The sequence below is a fragment of the Carcharhinus amblyrhynchos genome, chromosome 7 (genome assembly GCF_965287045.1).
Source record: "Carcharhinus amblyrhynchos chromosome 7, sCarAmb.v2.hapA, whole genome shotgun sequence".
Taxonomy (NCBI): Eukaryota; Metazoa; Chordata; class Chondrichthyes; order Carcharhiniformes; family Carcharhinidae; genus Carcharhinus; species Carcharhinus amblyrhynchos.
The window spans coordinates 110,724,986-110,748,138 of NC_137330.1; the positions used below are offsets into that span (position 1 = coordinate 110,724,986).

At 40.5% G+C, this 23,153-nt stretch overlaps 1 protein-coding gene across 1 annotated transcript in view; it reads right to left on the reverse strand.

The window, feature by feature from the left end:
* Nucleotides 1–565: 565 nt before the first annotated feature.
* The window catches only part of LOC145345205 (ADP-ribose glycohydrolase OARD1-like), a 37,632-nt gene continuing 15,044 nt past the window's right edge, over nucleotides 566–23,153 (reverse strand). Inside the window, exons 2-6 of the mRNA XM_080192948.1 lie at nucleotides 11,158–11,232; nucleotides 8,034–8,187; nucleotides 4,057–4,115; nucleotides 2,938–3,050; nucleotides 566–1,101 (exon numbers count right to left, since the gene is read on the reverse strand). Of these exons, the coding sequence (XP_080049074.1) occupies nucleotides 999–1,101; nucleotides 2,938–3,050; nucleotides 4,057–4,115; nucleotides 8,034–8,187; nucleotides 11,158–11,193 (465 nt within the window). The 5' untranslated portion in view covers nucleotides 11,194–11,232 and the 3' untranslated portion in view covers nucleotides 566–998. The remainder of the gene's footprint in view (nucleotides 1,102–2,937; nucleotides 3,051–4,056; nucleotides 4,116–8,033; nucleotides 8,188–11,157; nucleotides 11,233–23,153) is intronic.

The following is a 23,153-nucleotide window of genomic DNA, read 5'->3' on the forward strand; positions in this document are numbered from 1 at the left end:
GGTTCCCTCCTCCAGATCATCTATATAAATGGTAAATAGCTGAGGCCCCAGCACCGACCTACAGTAGGACTAGGGGGCACAGCCTCAAGATAAAGGGGGGGTGGTTTAGAACAGAGTTGAGGAAGAATTTCTTCACTCAAAGGGTGGTGAATCTCTGGAATTCTCTGCCCGTTGAAGTGGTGGAGGCTACCTCGCTAAATATTTTTAAGACGCGGGTTGATGGGTTTTTGATAAGAGAGGGGGTTAAGGGTTATGGGGAGAGGGCGGGAATGTGGAACTGAGCCACGACAGATTAGCCATGATCTTATTGAATGGCGGGGCAGGCTCGAAGGGCTAGATGGCCTACTCCTGCTCCTATTTCTTATGAAGTACATGAAGAAAAAAGGTCAGAATTGATGAGGTGAGGTGAATTAAGGTGGAAGAAGTCACACGCAGAACCTAAACCTTTGTTCTGTGAAATTCTAAGCAACTAATAATAAGTCAAATGATAACAGATCAAATTATTATCAGTACAATAATTCCACGGCAACTGTAGCATCCCAGTAACAGACTTGAACATGAAGAGTAATAGAAAGAATTTATTCAGAAAGGACACATGAACAGGCTCACTCAAATGGTAAGCTTGACATTTTGGCAAATCACAATTTCTATTTCAAATCATGGAGGTGAAATTCTCCTAACAAAATAGAAACAACTTGTTTTAGTCCAAAACTGACAATCTATTATAGAAATTGCAGAATGCACAAATCTGAGACTCATGAGTCTGGCAATTTCACAGGATCCCTCTCTAATAGGGATGAATTTCATTGCAGATCTTATGAACTTATTGTGATATATATGTCATAAACAAAAATTACCACCTTTTGTATCAACAGAAGCAATTAGTAACCAACTGATGAGAATCAAACAGATAACAAAAAGTACCCAAGTAATTATTGTGTATCCATCTGTCCCCGCACTCGTGTGTTTTAAGTATACATAAGTCATAATAAGCATCCTCACAAAGAATACACAGTGACTGTGGTACTTGTATCCTTAAAAACCTCTTGAATTATTGCAGAAACCTTGTCCCAATCCAGGTTATCCAGGCCACACCCGATCCTGCAGAGAAAACATTACTGTTTATAACAATGAAGTATAGCCAGATCTTGAGTTAATAAGCACAATTAAAACGTAAACTGCTAAATCCCATTATATAAGATAGTGAGGATTTAACTTGTAATGCCATGCATAAATTATTTAATTTATTTGCAAATTAAGACAACTAGGCTGATCTCAATGAGCCATAACAAAGGCAGCTTTTAGTAATACATGGCACACAGAGTGGGAGCCAGTGAATAAGGAATAAACAAATGGCATCGCAAATTCCAGAGTTTTCCTGAAGCTACCAGCTGTCCAAGGCAGAAACTAACTCATCAGTGAAACTCAAAAGTAAACACCCATCTACATTGTTATGGATGCAGGTTCCAAAGGCCTACATGATACACATGCTTGTATCATACAGGACTATTAGTCCAGTCCTATAGACTGATTTGACTTGAAACATACTTTCCCACGGATCTACTAAAAATCTATGTTTCAGTTACAGTAATGATGTGGCGATGCCAGCGTCAGATTATAGTAATACATGACAATCCTCTTAAAAACAGTTACTGTTGTGACAAACATTTCATTGGATTCTCTGTATGGCACTAACTCCTTTGTAACTGCAGTTACAATTTTAATGAAAAATTAACTGAACCAAAGACAACTCATTTATTTAAAAAAAATCACCTCCACTCCCTTTGAACTAGTCGATCACATAACAGCTGAAGGATAGTCTGAGCACACTATTTTACAGCCACAGTGATTTCTCATTGCATGATCTGTGCTCACAACAGTATAAAACTGAACTACCAGCTTATGTTCGCAGTTATTGAAAATACATACTTTCCTTATTGTGTACTCCTAATCTTCCAGTGATCATGATAGAATTGCTTATTCTGGAGATCTCTTGATGGTTGCTATATGAATATGTATGTGCTTAGTCAACAGGTCATTTCAAGTGGTGAGAGTGGTCTTTCACCACTATGTTTAGCACAGAAATTCAAACAATATTGAGAGCTCCCCTCCAAGCCTTTTAACAACTCATATCACCAATGTCTCTAATATTCACATCCCATTGGAATGTTTCCCTGTGGTCCTGTCCTTCTCTATCCCTATGATCTTCTACAAGTTTCAAGGGATCTGTACGCCTTCAAGTCCTCACTCTTGATGCTTCCCGTGGAAATAATGACATGGATATGCTGGCGTTGGACTGGGGTAAACACAGTAAAAAGTCTGACAACACCAGGTTTAAAACTTAAACCTGGTGTTGTCAGACTTTTTCCCATGGAAATAAACAGGGAAGTGGGTGCCAAAGCATTGAAGCAAGGATCAGGAAAGATGTCAAAGTTTAGTCAGAAAGATACATTTTTCAGAAACATTTAGAGGAAATAGAAATTTAGGGAAGTGGCTTCAGAGACTACAGAAAAAACAACAGCTGGATGCTTTGCTATTAAGACTGAGGCAAAAGAAAATGACGGAAATGCACAAGCAACAGTCAGAAGATAGAAGTTGTGTTTGTTGAGGGGGGGTTGGAAGGGAAAGTGAGGAGATAAAGGCTGAAAGAATTTGGAAAAATTGAGTGCACAAGATTATTGTGAAATCTGATAAAGATGAGGCACTGAATGCAGTAAACTGGAGAACATAAAAGCTAGTATACATTAATTTGCACCAGCATCGCAGACGAGTGAGACTGAGTATGGGACACTGTCCTGGAATCTCAATTCTTGAAAAACTGGAAGTTTGGAGAGTTGAAGATGACAGGTCAGAAAGCGTGAGATTGGAATAATAAATAATGCAATTGTAATGAAACTTCAGTAAAAGCAAAAAATTCAACTTCTCCATCATTATTACTTGGGCATTGAGATACGCGAGACTCCATTACTCAGGCAGTGGTTCTTCATGGCCAACAGACTGCTCTGCAGATCGGCATAAGTTGGCTTATCTGATGCTACCTTTTTAGTGATCTGTAGAAGAAATAAATCATTTGTCAGCCAACAAGGTAGACAATAATGACCAGGGGGTATTTAAAATAGCAATTTTCTTGGGCTCATTCTCAAATACACTGGATTACTCTTGCACGTGCACGTCAGAAAAATCAGGTGGATAAGAAAAATATTACAACTTTAAACTATTTATATTATGATCATTACTCAAAGTTGTCATCTTTGAATCAGGTCAATAACTAAAAGCACCAAAAAGTGAGAATTAAACATTCAAGTGTTCTTCGCCAAAACGGCACAGAACTTTGCACACTCTCTTGCAGATCTGTCATTAGTGTAAATAAGGCTGATATGACGGGTTCATAATCAAGTCTGGAGCATGAACTTCCACAAGTTTAGCTCTTTCAGACTGTGGGAGGAAACCGGAGCACCTGGAGGAAACCAATGCAGACAAAGGAAAATGTGCACACTCCAGAGACAGTGAACCAAGCCAGGAATCGAACTTGGGTCCCTGAAACCGTGAGGCAACAGTGCTAATCATGTGCCACTAAATCATCAGTTTTTAAAATGGCGATCGAGCGCTACATTTCTATCGAGTTTACCTTCTGATTAACAAAATTAAAAGATGAATAGCAGTTACTTCACTAATCGTTTGGGAGTGTATCCAATTCTTGCTAAAACAATGTGTGTGATGTATTTTGAAAAATTAAAGTTTACAATTTATTCATTCATCACCAGTAGGCATACATTAACACTGCAATGAAGTTACTGTGAAAATGCCATAGTTCCCATACTCTGGCATCTGTTCGGGTAGACTGGAGGAGAATTAGGTGCAGATTCTGCACAGAGAGTGACCCAAACCCAGAATTGAACCCTGATCCCTGGCGCTGCGAGGCAGCAGTGCTAACCACTGTGATAAAGATTTCCAAGTGAAAATATATTTTTCCCAAATTATATTGGCCATGATCTTTAACTTAAATGGCAAATTGTGAACCCATGACTCAATTTACAATATGGCTGGATCAATTACCAAATAGTAAATATATCTTTGATCTTTCTGCAGCACAGCCACCTCCCCAGTTTTCTTTTCTGTAAAGAAAAATCACCAATTAAATTGTATTCACATATCTAAAACAAAAGGTGCATAGAACAATTCAACTAATCATTACATTAGGAAATTGAAAGCCTATTTTTATGTCAAGGGACCAAATGAGAACTAGTGATGACGGGAAAATACTCATTTTCAATTCAGCAAACTTTCCATTTGTCTTATCAGTTTGGCATATTCTAATGGGTCATGTCTTAGCCCAGAGCTTTATTGAGCTCTCAAAACAAATAAAATAATGACTATTAAAACAGTGAACACATGCAATACAAACTGAGGTAGTATAGGTGCTATATGAAGTATGGAGAAGTTCTTTTTACTGTGAAATCTTCTGATCAGCCTTGCACTGCAGCTGACGCTGATCAGGCAGAAAATTTACTTACCCAGACATGCTTAAAAGGCTCTGACTTCAATGCAGCACAAGTTGGACTAGGATTCTCTGCCCAATGTTTCCTGGTTTATGACCCAGGTCTGAAATCTCCTACTGTACCTCAAGAGTCGAGATCTTTTTTGGAAGGTCCTGGAGAACAGAGAACTGCCCATCGAAAGTTCAAACTTTCAAGGCAATTGCCATGGGTTTCCTGATACCCAATTTGAGTCATACATCTGGTCTCTGACTAACTGGTGACCTGTTAGGTTTTCTACTAAAAGGTTTTTATTTCCATGTATGGTGTTAATCTCCAACGCAGAGTTCTAATTTTCATTGGGAGCAATTAAGGGCTTTCCCAGAACACCGCTGATGAAAGGTTTTAATTTATGCCTTAATTAGAATCAAGTAGTCAAAATTGACAACGGAATGCATATGACACGTTGTTGATTATGTCTGTTACCAAATACTGGAAGGTCCGTGCCCAGACATCAAGTTGTACTGCAATAAAAGTTGCTATAAGTGGAGCACCTCAAATTCGACAATAAGAAAAATAGGGGGTGTCTGAAACAGAATATTTCTTTCCCTGTGCACCTGTGAACCTTGACTCCCACTGCTCCAGCTCAAGTTTGTGGCATTGCTGAGCACTGACTGGCTACACAGGTCCGACACTTCCCACACTTCAGTGAACCTGACACAGTTCAGATGTGACAAACACAGTTGAACTCGCCTAGGAAAAACAAAAGATTCTTGAAGAATCCAATGAGTTTGAATATTTGGTATGCATTTTACCTGGGGGGCCACGACCTTATTTCTATCTTGCTTCAGTACAGAGTACCTGCATTCAGTTTCAATGCCATTAAGTTCACCCAAATAGAAGGCCACAGGCTTAAATTCAAATGTTTCACTTGATTCTTAAAAGCTATCCAAGTTCTATTGACACTAGTTGTCTTTTGCAGCTAGCCCAGGTCAATTCAGAGTTATTAAACAGTAATATACAATCTTACATGAATAAAAAACAACGCATTTTTAACATACTTTCAGCTCGATTAATTTTTTTCCCCATTTTTCACCCTTTGGCTAAGATCAAGTGTAGTACCTGTCTTATCAGCTTCTTGGCCTTTTGGCTAAGATCAAGTGTAGTGTGGACATGCTGCACTTGGTTGAAGTCATTAGGTTACATTTTAGCTTCATTTGAAGCAGTTTTTATAAGTGGCATCTCGGCCTTTTGGCTAAGATGCAAATGAGATCAAGCCTTGGAGGAGCAGCTATGCCTACTCCAATCAGCTTGGATCATGTAGATCAAGCCCAAGACAGGAAGTGAGAGCCCTATCTTGTCAGCTTGGATCGGGAATGTCTCAACTTGCTGAGATTCTGAATTGGTCTTGATTGGATTGAATTGGAATAAAAAACAAAAAAAAGCACTCTGGTTGTTCCTACATCACACGGACTGCAGCAGTTCAAGAAGACAGCTCGCCACCACCTTCTCAAGGCAATTGGGGATTGGAATTAAATGTTGATTATCCCGTGAATGAACAAATGGAAAAAAAACAGGTCACACCGATGTAGGGAAGTGTGAAATAGTTATTAACTCACTTATCACACATTGGATTTAATATCAGCTGTTACAAGGTCATCTAACCTAAAGGTGTTTTGTAATCATACCAGTTGCTTTTCCGGAACCTGTTATTTACCGAATTTGAAGATAATCTGATTTTTCTTCCTGAAAACTGGCAAGTTCCGAAAACCCTCGCTAACTTGGTATCAGGGTTGCTGGATTTGAAGTAGTCTGTATTGTGTTGGATTTCAATAAGTTGTTACATTGTAAGGTTTTTGCAACAAAACAGGAGTTCAAACATCTTGTAAGTTTACTGTGCTTGCATCCTCACGGTAGAGATTCTAGCCGTAGAACAGATCCCTACATTGCAGAAGGAAGCTGTCCGGCCCATCAAGTTTGCACGAACTCCCCGAAAGAGCATCTTACCCAGGCCCATCCTCCTGCCCTAACCCCATAACCCTGCGTTTTTATCATGGCTACTCCACCTAACCTTCACACCTTTGGACTGTGGAAGGAAACCAGAGCACTCAGAGTAAACCTATACAGACACAGGGAGAAGGTGCAAACTCCACATAGTCACCCAGGGCTGGAATCAAACCTGGGTGCCTGGCGCTTTGAGGCAGGAATGCTTACTATTTTGACACCGTGCCACATATTTTTCTAGCATGCACTCTGTCTAGCCAGGAGACAAAGTGTGAAGTATGGATTTTTCTGAAATAAGCATCAATACCATGCTGTGATCAGGAAGAAAAGGGCCAAAAGTCTATCTCACCCTGTCATTCAGAATCCATACACATTATCGCAGCTTCCCATCTGCCTGATGCCAAACCAACAAAGCTATTGCCTAATTAACCTGAGTCAACCTAACTTCCTGGAGTACTTCAACCATAAAATTGACATTACTAACTGCAATTTCACTTAATTATGCAATTAGCCTTATGGTTTAGGTTAAAAAAATTAGGCTTAACTTGTGAATTCTCCATATTTCGTGCTATCCTTTATTAAAACTCAGTAATGTGTTGAGGTCCCAACAGATGCAGTATTTCATTTTAACACAGCACCTGACTGACTTGCTTTCCAGTTACACCATTTCTCGTTTTTATTTCTATTTCCAGTATTTAGTATTTCAATTCATCTCTCCAAGTTCTCTTTTTAACTTCTAAGCAAAGAACATCCCTCCATCTAATCTGGCATTTCTTTTTATCATGATTCTGGAGAACTCGAGCATGTTTTTTGATTTATCAGTCATGCGTATTGGCATATAGTGAAAAGTACTGTTTCCTGTGCACGATAGACAAAGCATACCATTCATAGAATACATATGGAAGAAGGAAAGGAGAGAGGGCAGAATATAGTATCAGTCACAGCTAGGGTGGAGAGGAAGATCAGGTAGGTCCATTCAAAAATCTGACGGCAGCAGGAAAGAAGCTGTTCTTGAGTCGGTTAGTACGTGATCTCAGACTTCTGTACCTTTTCCCGAATATTTGGGGATGAACTATTCTACTAATCATTATGCTTTATTTGTTTATGTCACAAATAGCTTACTTTAACACTGCAATGAAGTTACTGTGAAAATCTCTTGATTTAGAATGGAAAGTGGGGTGCAAGAGCAGGCATAGATATAAGACCAAAGTTTAGAATTTTTGCACACGTTTTACATAGATGATATTACCAGAGTTAAGTGTTTGAAGCAGAAATCATGCAAACATTTAAAGAACAGATTAGATAGGTGACAAACAAAAGAGAATTAAAGGCCATTGAATGGAATATGAGAGAAATACAGACAGTGAAGTATAAACACCAACATGGATTCATTAGAAAATAGGCCACTCTATTGCTTCTGAACAATCTTGCTGCTTGATTTGCTTTACAAGGGGTTATGGATTTGCTGCATCTGAAAAACTGTCTTTCACCAGAGAAATTGATATGCAGTTGGTTTGCCAATTAAAAGTAAGTTCTGTAATTTTACACTCTTACTCTGATTCTGCAGTTCCTCAACGCATCCGTATTTCTTCTTGAATAAGACAGCTATTCCAGCCCCCATTTCACAATCTTCACTGATGCAATGTGCCAATGCATCCTTCTCTGGGCACGAGAACAGATCACCTTTCAAGTAACAGATCTCAAAGTTCTGCAATTCCCAATCAAAAGGCATTTTTAGAGGTTAACAATACATGGAACACTTGCTATTTCCACAAGTCTTTTTAATAGTTGTGTGTTTTTCATTCAAAAGCATCCATATAGTTCACGACTGTTTTTCAAAGGGACAAAGATTGCAAGAAATTAGAAACGGGAAAAGGACATTACGATCTTGAAGATTGCTCATTCATTTGTACCCATGTGCTATTTTGATCACATTTATTAAAGTTGGAACCAGACATTCTTATGTGCCAGTCAGACAAGGTAGAGTTGCAGTTGCCTGTGAGAACATGCCACAACAAGTATTACACTCAATTCAAAATTTGATTGAAATAAATTTCTTAGCTAAAACAAAACCCTTAACTATCAAATTCCTACTCAAAATATTATATAGATGGGAATTGAATACAAAAGGAGGGAGGGTTTTGCTTCAGTTGTACAGGGCATTGGGAGACCACATCTGGAGTATTGGGCATGTATTGGTCTCCATATTTAAGGAAGGATGCAAGTACACTGGAAGCAGTTCAGAGATGGTTTACTAAACTAATATCTGGATTGGGCAAGTTGCCTTATGCAGAAATATTGGACAGGCTAGGCTTGTATCCACTGGAATTTAGGAAAGAGGTGACTTGATTGAAACATAAAAAATCCTGAAGGATCTTAACCTGGCCGGTGTGAGGACTAGCCACCACTGCTCAAAAATAAGGGGTTGTCCATTTAGAGAACTGGAGATAATTTTTTTTCTCCAAGGGTTGAGTCTGAAAATTTCTTCCTCAAAAGTCAGTGGGAGCACAGTCTTTGAATATTTTTAAGGCAGAGCTAGATACATTCCTGATAAACAAGGGGATGAAAGGTTATCGGGCACAGGTGGGAGGCTACAGTCAAATCGGACATGATCTTATTGAATGGTGGAACAGACTTGAAGGACTGGATGGCCTACTCCTGCTCTTAATTTTGAATATTCATATGTTCATTTAAACTCCAAAAATGACTTTGAATAATCAGGCTTTTGTTTTCACAAACATCAAATTCTGATATGTTCAAAAAAGTTTACAATGGTAAGCCCAGCAATTACAGACAAGTCAGTTTAATATCAGTGGTGAGGAAGCTTACAGAAACAATTATTCTAGATAAAGTAAATAGTTTGGAAAAATGTGGGTTGATTGGGAAGAGCCAGCATGGATTTCTAAAGAAGAAATTGTACTTAACTAACTTACTGAAGATTTTGAAGAGATAACAGAAAGTCAGTGAGAGCAATGCTATTGATGTTGTGTACATGGATTTTCAAAAGGCATTCAATACACACAAGACTTGAGAGAAAAGGTGTAGCTCATGGAATAAAAAGGACAGTAGCAACTTGGATACAATACTGGCTGAGTAATAGGAAACAGACTATTTGTCAATGGATGTTTTCAGGGCTGGTAGATAATTTGTAGTAGAATTACCCAGGGACCTATACTGGGATTCTTGCTTCTCCTTATATATTAATGATCTAGATCATGGCGCTCAGGGGACAATTTCAAAGTTTGCAGATGATACAACACTTGGAAGCTGCTAGGACAGTGCAGAACTTCAAAAGGACATAGCTGGAGTGGACAGATGTAGGAGGTGAAGTAGTTTGAATGGAATAACATGGAGATGATATAAAATAATGGGTACAATTTTTAAGGGGTGCAGAGGCAGAGACATTGAAGGTGGCAGGACAGATGGAGAGAGCAATTACTAAAGCATTCAATATCCTGGGCTTTATTAATAAGGGTGCAGTGTTCAAGAGCAAGGCGGTTCTGCTGAACATACTAGTTAGACCTCAGCTGGAATATTGTGTACAGTCCTGCGCACCACACTATAAAGGAGGATGTGGACACATGAGAGAGTGCTGAGAGATTTACAGGAATGGTTCCAATTATGGGAAACTTCAGCTAAGAGATGTATTGGAGAAGTTGTGACGGTTCTACTTGAAGAGAAGGCGGCTAAGAGGAGACTTGGTAGAGGTGCAAAATCATGAGGGGGCTGGACAGGGTAGATAAGGAGAAATTGTTTCTGCTCATAAAAGGACTGAGAATGAGGGGGGCAAAGATTTAAAGTTATTTGCGAAAGAAGCAAATACAATATGAGAAAGAACTTTTGCACAGCGAGTGGTTGGAGCCTAGAATGCACTACCTGGAACTGTGGTGGAGGCAGGTTCAATCAAGGCATTCAAGAGAGTATTAGATGCCACTGAATTGAAACAACGTGCAGGGGCATGGGGAAAATGCAGGGGAGTGGCATTGTGATGCTCGTATGAAGAGCCAATGCAATACAACGTGGCCAAATTGCCTCCTTGTGCATTTCTCCCAGATTGTTTCTGGACAAGAAGTAATACTTCTTGTGATTCAATGGGCCAAATCTGTTCAACTTTTCTTCCTAAGATAAACCTCCCATCCCAGGAATGAGAGTGAAACTTCTCATTGTTAGAAGCTGTTCAATCTCTCTTCAAATAAGGAGGCCAAAACTGTAAACAGTATTCCAGATGTGATCTCACCAAACCCCTTTTCAGCTGCATTAAAACCATCCTACTCTTATATCCAATTCCCTTTGCAATAAATAGTCACTTGCTGTACCTACATCCCAACCTTTCTGTGATTCATGTACACCCAGATCCTTCTGCATCACTGAGTTCTGCAATCGCCCTCCATTTAAATAATGTTTTTTCTGATCGTCTGAATAAAAGCAAAGGGTATGGGGAAAGGCAGGAGAATGGCACTAAGATGGCTCATTTGAAGAGCCAGTGCAGACAAGAGGACTGTAACAATTCTGTGACACTTCATCCTGTTGTTTAGATTTATTAATTCAAAATATTAGATAGTTCATTTAGCTCCAAAAAGGATTTGAATGAATAGGAGTGGACCATTTCTGGCTTTAACAGAGGAGAGAATGGAGAGAAAATAAGAAAGTTGTTAAATAATCTGCGGCCCATACTTACATTGCCCTCTGGTGGCTTCTCTGAGGAACTCGTCATTTTTCTCCTTTTCTTCTATTTACTTTGTGCCTCCTTCTTCTAATATAAGAGCAAGATAAATTCTGTTAACTGTAACATTCACTTATTTAAGGCTCAGTGTCAACATTCTCATATGATTCCAGTCCCGCTTCAAAAATATCAGCTCAAATCTGCACTGGCACTTTACGGTTACAGTGAGGGAGATCCGCGTTGTCGAGGGTACTGCCTTTCAGTTGAAATGTTTCACTGTGATCTCAGTAAACTTCTTGGATAGGTGTAAGAGTTTCCATGGCACAATTTTGAAGAGCAAGGGGCCCTTCTTCGTCTTGCCCAATTTACCCCTCAATCAATATTATGCTTGTCACTTTTTCTACAACACTGATGACACTTCATAAGTACTTCACTGGCTGCAAAGATACCTTTGATGTCCTGAAAGGCACGATACAAATGCAACTCATTCTTACTGCTCCTGTTCTCACTCTGCATTGAAGTTATCCTGAATTGCCTGCTCAACAGACGTTAAAGATACTTTTTTGACCAGATCTCCGATTTTCGCTTTCTCCCTGATAAAGAAATTAAATCTAGTTGGACCATCCTCACAAAAACAAACTGGCATTGGAAAGTCTTCATGGAGATGTGCCAATCATTGACTGCAGCAATCCAAAACACCTTGCAAACAAATATGTATTTGAACCCCTAGGTTTCTGTTCATCTATATTTCCATTCACTGTATACTCTCATACTTCTCAGGTAATGTATCGACATCCTCATAAAAGTCCTTTAAAGGCACCTGATCTGTTCCCACTTTTGCAACAATGTGTCAATACAAGTCGTGATCAGAAATTTAAAACTGCGCGTGTATTTTTTCCTGCAGCCTAAATTAGGCAAGGGGAAACTATTTTAAATGGTTTCTAATTTGAAATCTCAAATGACATTGTAGATATGGATAAAGAACGATAACAATAGCAAATTATCTTGGGTTACCACGGTCTTACTATAACAACTGTCCAGGAGCTGTGTCGACACAGGCACAGATATCAGCATTGGCATACTTAGTTATGAAGATATTTTATTACGATCCCTACATTAAAACAAATATGAATTTCCACAGTTCTACAATAGAGCCACTGGCAGCGGGCATTCGACAGGGCCGTCCATCCCGACTGCCTGTCCCTCTACCGCAGCTACATTCGCGGCCAGGTGTCCCTGGAGAGGGAGCATGCGGTGTCCATGGGCGCAACTGACGCCATCCGTGCCCACTGGGCACCACAGGGGCTGGGGTGCGTTATAGACCCTTACAATCACATATTTATTTAATGTTTTTAAGTTTCCTTTCGACTTTGGGTTTTGTTCGGGCCGTCCTCCCTTCCTTTTTGGAGGGCTGCCCCTTCTAATTTGTCCCTAAGTTAATTTGAGTTTGTTTACTTGTTGGGTATGCAAAAGAGCTACAATAGAGCCACTTCCTAACAAGCTTATGTCCAGCATCACGATTTTAGGTGTGTCTTATTTAGCACTTATTTTATTGCCTACATACTTAATTATCCATTAGTTACCTTTCAAAATGGTCTCTGTAGAGTAGGTAGGACTATTGCACCTACTATTTTCATCACCCAGCTGGCCCAACCTGCCAAGACTATTATAATATAGCTCCATTGCCATTTATCATCCTCCTATTTCTCTTCCCAAAAGAGGCCAGGTTTCAATGCCTACTCCCACTTCTATTTGAGCAACAAACCCCACTAGCTCTCTTCCTGTTTGCAGCATGTATCATATTCCAACAGGCAAGGCAACAGTTGTAACTGAGAACGTGACTCCACTGCTGTGAAGCCATGCTTTTTAAATTGATTTTTGAATTTACTGGCTGATTTAAAATGGACAAGGCCACAATCCAAAGTCTTGGGATTATCGTTAAATATGGCTGCATATTTGCATTACTGTTCCTTCTATATTCCAAAGCCACTGAAATGGAGGCACTCTGTCTGCAAAACTGTACCATAACAATTGCCCTGCAAGAATATAAAAGGGGGCCATCTCCTATCCCATTAGCAAAGCTTCCAGACAAACACCTGGGTACTCAACTGGGTGAAGACAAATAATTGGACAAATCATTAGACCTAATCATTTGAACAACATGAGATGTATGGACAGGATGAATAGGAAGCAGCTGTTCCCCTTAAAGGGTCAATAACGAGGGGGTGTAATTTTAAGGTGAAGGGCAGGAGATTTAGAAGGGGTTTTTCACCAAAAGAGTGGGGGGAGTCTGAAATGCACTGACTGGGAGGGTAGTAGAGGCAGAAACCTCAGAACCTTTAAAAAGGTACATGGATGAGCACTTGCAATGTTGTAATTTCAAGGCTATGAGCCAAGTGCTGAAAAGTAGGATTAGTGTAGATTTAGTGTAGTTTTGTCAGTGCAGACTTGATGGGCCAAAGGACTCTTCTGTACTGTGACTATGACTCAATGACTTTAATTTTACACAACTCTAAATTGCTTAATTCCTCCATTCTGTAAACTATTAGTGTGTGATGTAAACTTTTAGTGGGTGTGAAAGCTGGACTGTTTTTATTATTTTACTTTGAACAGGTTAAGCACAGCAAAACCACTGTCTCCTTTTTTAAAACTCAAGAAAACCTGTTCGGTTTATTTCTTTTCTAGTCACAAAATGCAAACAATTAGACACTCATTGAATTGGCAAACATATCCTTTTTAAAAAACCTGCTGAGTCAAAAAGAGGAATGGGTAAAAAAGGAGAGTCATCCTATCCCTTCTCACCGGATTATAACTCCACAAATACTGCTTACCATGGCAATGCTCTTCATTGAGCAGGGCAACAGTTTCAATCTTCTAAAGCTATTGTAAGGTTTCTTACCAGGTTTTATGAATACATGTCCTGGTTTATCAATATACAGCCTAATGTGTTATACCCTAATTCACAGATTCTCTTATCAGTTATTTTCCTCCCTTTCAGCAAATGGAGTACAAGCCTGCTAAATGGTCCATTTGAACATAAAACTATCTATCTAATTCCACCTTTGCCATCTCCAATCCGATTTAGTCCACTTTCCTTCCTTACTGTTCCAAGCTATACCTTGGGCAGTCATTCCAAATCCTGTGTGCAAGAAAAAGAAGGCTTTTTGTCATGTCACCATTGCTTCTTTTGACAAATATCGTAAATCTATCCACTCAGGTTCTTGATTTTTTTTCAATTAGAAGTTTCTCACTTTCTACTCTGATCAGACATCTCATGATTTGGAGCATCTCTATAAATCTCCTCTCGGCTTTCTTTTCTCCAATCCACTGAAGTTTATTGAAGTACATCATCTCTGGAATCATTTTCGTGAATCTTTTCTGCATCCTTTCTAATGCCTTCAGATCCATGCGTCAATGTCACAATATGTCAGATGTGCCTAAACCAGTGCTCTGCAAGTTTAATGCGCTTTTGTTCTCTATGCTCCTATGTATCCTTCATTCTTCAATTATTTATGCACATATAACACCCAGCCTTGTGCTCTTGAACTCTCTTTAGAATTGTACTCAAAGAAAGCGGAGACACAATAGAAATTAAATTATTTCACACTTCTCCGCATTAAATTTTATCTGTCACTTTTGCACCCATTCCATCAACCTATGTCCTTTTGAACTTATTCACTATCCTCCTCACAGTTTATACCTGCAAGTTTTGTATGATCTGCAAAATTTGAAACCATGCTCTGTACACCAATTATCAACAGCAGGGGTCCTAACATCGACTAACAAGGGAAATACAGCAGCAATACTCAGCTTTCAACTCTCAGTGATCTCATGATGACTTTTGTTCCCACTTTTTCAAACACACATGCACCCTAGTCCTGAGTTCCAGATTCATTAGAACACAAAACCCTTTAGCCCATTAATTTCATGCCAACTCTTGGTAAAGTCAGATAGTCCCATTCCTGTGCTCTTCCTTGTAGCCCTGCAAGTATATTTGCCTCAAATGCCCAACCAATTTCCTTTTGAAATAAATGCCTGCTTCCATCACCAGGTAGTGTTTCAGGTCATACCAATCACAGAGCAAAACATTTGCCCTCACATCTACCCTTACATTTCTTGCCCAAAACCTTAAGTCTGTGCCCACTAGTCTCTGTGTGATCAGATTGTGGGAACGACTTTTTTTTTGTCCACTTTAGTTAAATCTTGCATCAATCTCTTTTACTCCAAGTATGTTTGGTGTTAAAATTGCTGAGCTCAAGGAACATTTTCTGTTCACTCTCCAGATACCTGTCTATAGTAACTGAATTACTGGGAAGCCCCACAAGATTTTTGTGAAATGTCTGCAAAAAATCAGCAGCTAGCATAGCTTTTACAGTCTGAATATTTTATCATAAAAATATGGTTGATACTGAAGCATTTGCTCCCATCACAGGAGAGAAAATTACAGAAAGCCTTGAATCAATTGTTGCAGTTGTCAAGGAGCTACTTAGAGAGTCTGAGTGACGCTGAGCAATGTCACACTAAGAGCAGGGAGCACTGCAAAACATCTGAAGCTTGGTGGACAGCTGTGGCAATCAGAGAGCTTTCAACCACCCCTTAAATGGAGCAGCATTAATGGAAAAGTCAGCTGTCATTCGCAGCTCCACATGAGGCTGGCTGGCTTTTTTTTAATATAAATACCATTTGCTCAAAAAGGCAGACAGCAAGAAAGAAAACACTAATATCAATGTATAAAAAGAAACACAATGAGCTCTTGCTCAAGAGTGTGGGAACAATTCCACATTCCACTGCCTGAAGCAAAAGCCATAACTACATCCCTGGAAACCACCGTGGCATAGGAAATATAAGTGATTAGAATGATGGCACTATATAGGACTTAACAGAAGCCAAGACATTCTTTATGTTTAGTTTTTGCACAATATTTGTGGCTGTGAAGCACTTTGGGATGTCCTGGCGTTGTGAAAGGCATTATATAAATGTAAGTTTCTTCATTCCCTTTGAGCATAATCACAAAACCTTTAATTTCTCAAAAATCTAATTGCAGAAGGGAATGGTTTAGCTTCTAGCTTAGTAATATATATTCTTCTTTGGTCTACTTGTGCCACACTGCCACTCAACTTGAAGTAATGCTCTGAAGCCAGCCAAGAGAAGCATATGAGCAGTTAAAAAATGATGCATCTTTTCCTTCCTTTCCATGAGTTTTGGATTCGGTTACTCTTTTGTACTCAAGATGTTTTGGTTGTTGTGGCCTACTTTTGTACATTCTTATGTTCTTGATATTTTCACATATCTGGATGCCTAATGGCATTTTATCATAGAATCCCTACAGCGCAGGAGGAGGTTATTTGGCCCATCGAACCTGCACTGACAATTTACCCCTCTAATCCCCTGACACGAAGGGGCAATTTACCATGGTCATTCAACCTAACCTACACATCTTTAGACTCTGGGAGGAAACCAGAGCATCCAGAGGAAACCCATGCAGACACGTGAGAATGTAAAAATTCCACACAGTCACCCAAGGCCAAAATTGAACCTGGGTCCCTGGAGCTGTGAGGCAGGAATTTAGCTCGGTCAGGAGGACGAATAAAGAACTCTTTTATTTGATATTTCAGCTGCTATTTCTATCTTGCACCTTCCAGGGACAGTAGAGTAACACTGAATTAGATCCAATTTTAGTCCTCAACAGTAACAAAATAAGTGAAGAGCACTCAGTAGAGCACATCCCTCTGCCACTTTGTTACTACAATTACGCAGCTCTTCCCTGCCTGGCTGTTGTTCTATAACTACAATGATAAAAAAGTAAATATTTTTATTATGAATTTCCATCTCACTGAGGATGCTTTAGGTTGGATCCATTTCCAACAACCTGCTCCAAAAGCTCTGCTCACATTTTGTCAGTTGCGACAAATTCCACCATGGCAACTGAGATAATCCACAACATTCTAAGAAATCAACATCTAAATCAAACCCCATAACATACTTAAAATAAAAAGTCAATTTGCCCTATATCCCAACATTAAGGGGTCTTTTAAAATAAATTCTGCATCTTTATATGAAAAACTGACCAGTTCTTCCATAGGCCATACACTAATTTTAAAAATATACTGATTACAAATAGAGAAGTAAACATTACCTCCACCCACTATCAGCAATAAGTAAGTGATCACTTAAGTCTCAATATTCCATTTCTTTAACTTGGCACAAGACTTCTTCATTAGCTATGGGCAAATTCAATATTACCTTACTCTAAGTTTTCTCACTTCACCTGCTGTACAAGAAGAAGTCTCAAATTCTCAGTTATAGAAATCCTCCCCACCGTACGTTCCACTTATTGTCTAAAATTCGCATGATTACAACCAGCATTTTGATACTCATGTTCGTTATTACCGCCGACCACAATATCAACCTTTTTGTTGTGTGCTGTGTGTAACATATCTACCTTTATCTTTTTCCCCCAAATCTTCCCGTTTTTTTCCCCTTAGTGCCATCTAAACTTTCCCTATTAAATTGCATCATCTCATCCCCATTATACGTTTCTCTAATCTTACACATTTCCCATACCACTTGAGGAACTACCTTATGCCACAGTTTTCACTATGGTTCCGTCCTTGCCCAAATCCAGTGTTGCAAATCCATTGGACAACTCAGAGATTGTTATTTCCTCATTCTGTGCCATTCCGGTTGGTTTTGTTTTCTTAAAATAGGCACGTCAGTTAATAAAAGGGAAACATTCAAGAGAAATTCTCTCAGATGCTCTTAGATACATCATATATCTATAGCATTGAGTTGATCTTCCCCTACAATCTATGACTGCAACACTACTTCTGCACTCTTTTCTTTCCTTCCCTATGTACGGTATGCTTTGTCTGTATTTCGCTCAAGAAACACTGTGTACCAATACATGTGACAATAATAAGTCAAATTTTAAAAGAATTAGTTTCCATGTTTCGAGAAACTTATGAGAAATTAGGTATCAAACTCATTAATACAGAATAGAGATCGCAAGCAGATTGAGCTGACAAGAATCACAGAACACAGAAAAAGCCCTTCAGCCCACTGAGTCTGCACCAACATGTGAGAAACACCAGACCTACCTAATCCCATTTACCAGCACTTGGCCCATAGCATTGACTATTATGATGTGCCAAGTGCTCATCCTACATATTTATCCACTAATCCCTCTAACCAAGCATCTCAGAACACTAAGAGGCAATTTTAGCATGGCCAATCAACCTAACCTGCACATTTTTGGACTGTGGGAGGAAACTGGAGCACCTGGAGGAAACCCACACAGACATGAGGAGAATGTGCAAACTCCGCACAGGCAATGACCCAAGTCAGGAATTGAACCCAGATCCCTGACGCTGTGAAGCAGCAGTGCTAACCACTGCTACTGTGCCGCCCATGTAATGGGTCGTGAAAAAGGCATATTGGACACTTGCCTTTATCACTTGAGGTATAGATCACAAAAGCAAGGGAGTAAAACTCATGCTGGAGTTGTTCAGAACTTTTTAAAGGATGTGAGGCAACCTGCCTCTATCACCCTCCTAGGCAGTGCATTCCAAACCACCCCACCCTCAGGATAAAAAGGTTTTTCCTCACATCCCCCTGAACTTCCTATCCCTCAAATTGAACCAATATCTCTCCTATAATCCTTCAATTAAGAGGAACAGCTGCACCCCAACATGCCCCTCATAATCCTGTACACTTTAATCAGGTTGCCCCTCAGCCTTTGCTGCTCCAACTAAAACACAAGCCTATCCAACCTCTCTTCATAACTTAACGTACTATCCCAGGCAACATCCTGGTGAATCTCCTCTACGCCCACGACAGTGCAATGAGATCCTTCCTATAAGATGGTGAGCAGAACAGTACACAGTACTCCATCTGTGCTCTCAAAGTTCTAAACATCTCCAGCATGACCTCCCTTGCTTTTGTGATCTATACCTCGAGTGATAAAGGCAAGTGTCCAATATGTCTTTTTCACTAGCCATCATGTGGGCGGCACAGTAGCAGTAGTTAGCACTGCTGTTTCACAGCACCAGGGACCTGGGTTCGATTCCTGACTTGGGTCATTGTGCGAACTCCACACAGACATTCTCCTCATGTCTGCATGGGTTTCCTCCAGGTGCTCCAGTTTCCTCCCACAGACCAAAAATGGGCAGGTTAGGTTGATTGGCCATGCTAAAATTGCCCTTTAGTGTTCTGAGATGCATAGGTCAGAGGGATTAGCGGGTAATATGTAGGGATATGAGAGTAGGGCCTAGGTGAGATTGTGGTCAGTGCAGACTTGATGGGCCAAATGGCCTCTTTCTGCACTGCAGAGTTTCTATGATACCCCACTATGATACTTCCACCTTCACAGATCTATAGATAAACATAGTTGGCCTACTCCAGCTCCTATTTCTTATGTTCTTATGATAAGGACCCTTTGTTCCTCAGAACTTCCTAGTGTCATGTCATTCATTGAATATTCCTTGTCAAATTACTCCTTCCAAGCTTATTATCTCACATTTTTCAGGATTAAGTTCCATCTCCGCCTTATCAGTCCATTTGACCAGCCTGTCCATATCTTCCTGTAACCCAAGACACTCAACCCAACTACCCAGCCGATCTTTGTGTCATCCACAAACTTAGTAATCTTACCCACCACATAGTCATTTACATCATTTACATAAATAATGAAAAATAGGGGGGCCCACAGAAGCCTGTGGTATGCCACCAGACACTGGCTTCCTATCAAGCAGCCTTTTGTCATCATCCTCTGTGTCCTACAACTAAGCCAATTTTGAATCCACCTTATCAAATTACCCTGTATTCCATATGCATTTGCCTACTTTATATATGTCCCATGTGGGACCTTGTCAAAGGCTTTGCTGAAATCCATATGAATTACATCAACTGCACTACCCTTATCTACACACCTAGTCACCTCCTCAAAAAATTGAATTAAATTTGTTAGGCATGATCTCCCCCTGACAAGGCCATACTAACTATCCCTGGTCAAATCTTGCCTCTCCAGGTGGTGATAAATGCTCTCCTTCAGAAATTTCTCCAATAGTTTCCTTACTACTGACTTAAGACTCACTGGGTGTAGTTTCCTGGCTTATCTCTACAACCCTTCGTAATTAGTGGAACCAGATTAGCTGTTCTCCAATCCTCTGGCACCTTCCCAGTGACAAGAGAGGAATTAAGAATTTGGGTCCAAGTGCCTGCAATCTTCTCCCTTACCTCCCTGTTTGGTGAGTGGAGAATTTGGTGAGGGGGTGGAATTGCACTCTCTTTTCTACTTTTTTCTTAATTCAGTGCAGCAGAGAGAGTTGGTTGATATGTAACTGGTAAGCTAATGAGGAATTAAGAAATGTATAACTTTTGGCGCCACCTTCAAATTATAGTACATATGGAAATTATTCTTGGAGATACCCAACTCAACATAATTCACGTTATCTCCGGTTCCTATCAAGCAACTTAACTCCCCTGGCACCCAATCTCAGCAACATATCTCGCCAAATACAGAGGAAATTGCAACAAGAAAGCTCTTGGAAAAGGTTTACATCAACCCAAGCCTGCCACTACATAAGGACTGTACCAATCTGCCTACTGCTTGCCTCCAATCATGCCAGAATGCATGGCTAAGACCACCATGCGAAGGAATAACAACCGAGGCTCCAAGGCAGCAGTAATGAAATGAACTTGTCATCATTAAAAACCACTTCCTCATCACAGATCACAGCCTGTCCATCTGGCTTCAATCTGCCATGTCAACACTGGGCACTCTTCAACTGTTACCACACTGGTTATGGACTTTGTGCAGCAAATTGACACAAATGGGGCTTTGCAGGGAATCCAAACTACAACTGTGATGCACCCCAATCAATGACTCACATCACTGTCAAAAGTGAGCAAAGGCTCAGAGAGTTCTATTTGGCCATTGCCGAAGCTATTGCCTGGCTTGATGACTGCAGCACAAAACTAAGCTAATTAAGGAAATGATTAAATTAAATAGATAACAAAAGTAATGGCAGTACAGGCTTGTGTTGCAGCTGTGAAATATGGGAGCTCCAGACACAAAACAGCTACAGAAAGTGCAAGTAGCTAGAGTAATTCTGGATCAGTAGATATAGTAGCTAAACGGCAGATACGGCACAACATCAGAGCGGGGGAAGAATAACTTGCCACTTTGTACCACAAGATGGTCACACCTCTTAAAGTGTTGTCCATTTTGGTCAGCAGTGAGAGACAAAGGGTGTAGCCATGAGTAAGGCAAGTAAAGGGACAGAGCAGACAGTAGTCAAGGAGCTTCAGACTCTCCAATTGGCAAATAGATTTAAGGTCTGCAAGGTAGATGAGCAAACTGGTCATGGTACCATGGTACAGGAAGCTGTACAAGCAGGGGGTTTGGGGAGAATAAGATGTGTAACAGTAGTAGGAAACAATACAGTCAAGGGCATAGATACTGTTCTCTGAAGCCGAAAATCTAGAAGACTGTGGTATTTGCCCAACGCCACGGTATGAGATGTCTGTTCAGGGCTGGAGAGGAACTTGCAGTGGGAGGGGAGGATCCAGTTGTCGTGGTCCATGTAGGAATCAATGACATAGGTAGAGGCGGCTGAGGGACTTCACTGATGCGTTCTGGGAGAAGTCGGACCAGCAACATTTACCAAGTGGGAAACAGAAGATCTGGGTGTCAAGGAATGGTAAACCCAAAACAGTACATTAGTTTTTCCCTCCCTCCTCCTCTAACCAAAAAAAGGCCACAGTGAGAAGGTAAAAACAAAGGTAAGAGTTTTATAATTTTTTTTCAACTAATTTCATTGGTACTTAAAATGTCAGTCAGTGGGGTTAAGTGTTGCACTTGTGAGATGTGGGAGATCCATGACACTTTCAACATCTCGGACAACTATGTCTGCAGGAAGTGCACCCAATTGCAGCTCCTTACAGAACGCATGGATAGGTTGGAGCAGCAGTTGGATGCACTTAGGAGCATGAAGAAGGCAGAAAGTGTCATAGATAAGAGCTTTAAAGATGTGGTCACACCGCGGGTGCAGGCAGATAGATGGGTGACCGCCAAAAAGGGCAGGCAATCACTGCAGGAATCCCCCTGTGGTCATCCCCCTCTCTAACAAGTATAATATTTTGGATACTATTGGGGAAAATGGGCTCAGGGAATACCAGCAGCAGCAGCAGCAAAAGCAGTGGCACCACAGCTGGCTCTGTTGTTAAGCAGGAAGGGACAAAGAGGACTAGAGCAATAGTTATAGGGGACTGTATAGTTAGGGATACAGACAGGCGTCTCTGTGGACGTGAAAGAGACTCCAGGATGGTATGTTGCCTCCCTGGTGCCAGGATCCAGGAAATCTCTGAACAGACAGAAAGCATTCTGAAGGGAGAGGGTGAACAGCGAGAGATTGTGGTACATATTGGTACTAACGACATAGGCAGGAAGAGTGATGAGGTCCTGCAGCAGCAGCTTAGGGAGTTAGGTAGAAAGTTAAACAGCAGGATTTCTTGGGTTGTAATCTCAGGATTACTCCCTGTGCCACATGCTAGTGAGGCTAGGAATAGACAGATAGTGCAGCTCAGCACGTGGCTCAAGAGCTGGTGTAGGAGGCAGGGTTTCAGATATCTGGACCACTGGGGTCTCTTCTGGGGCAGATGGGACCTGTACAAGGAGGATGGGTTACATCTAAACTTGGGGGGGCACAAATATTCTAGCTGGGAGGTTTGCTAGTGTCACATGGGAGGATATAAACTAGTTTGGCAGAGGGGTGGGACCCAAAGCAAAGGTGAATTGGCTGAAGGGGAACAAGACAGTAGGGCCAGTAAGACTCAGAGAAACAGCAGACAGGGTGGGATTGCAAATCAGAGAGGGTCTGGTGGACTGAAGTGCATTTGTTTCAATGCAAGAAGTGTAACAAGTAAGGTAGATGAACTTGGAGCTTGAATTAGTAATAGAAACTCTGATGTAGTTACCATTACAGAGACTTGGTTAAGGAAAGGACAGGATT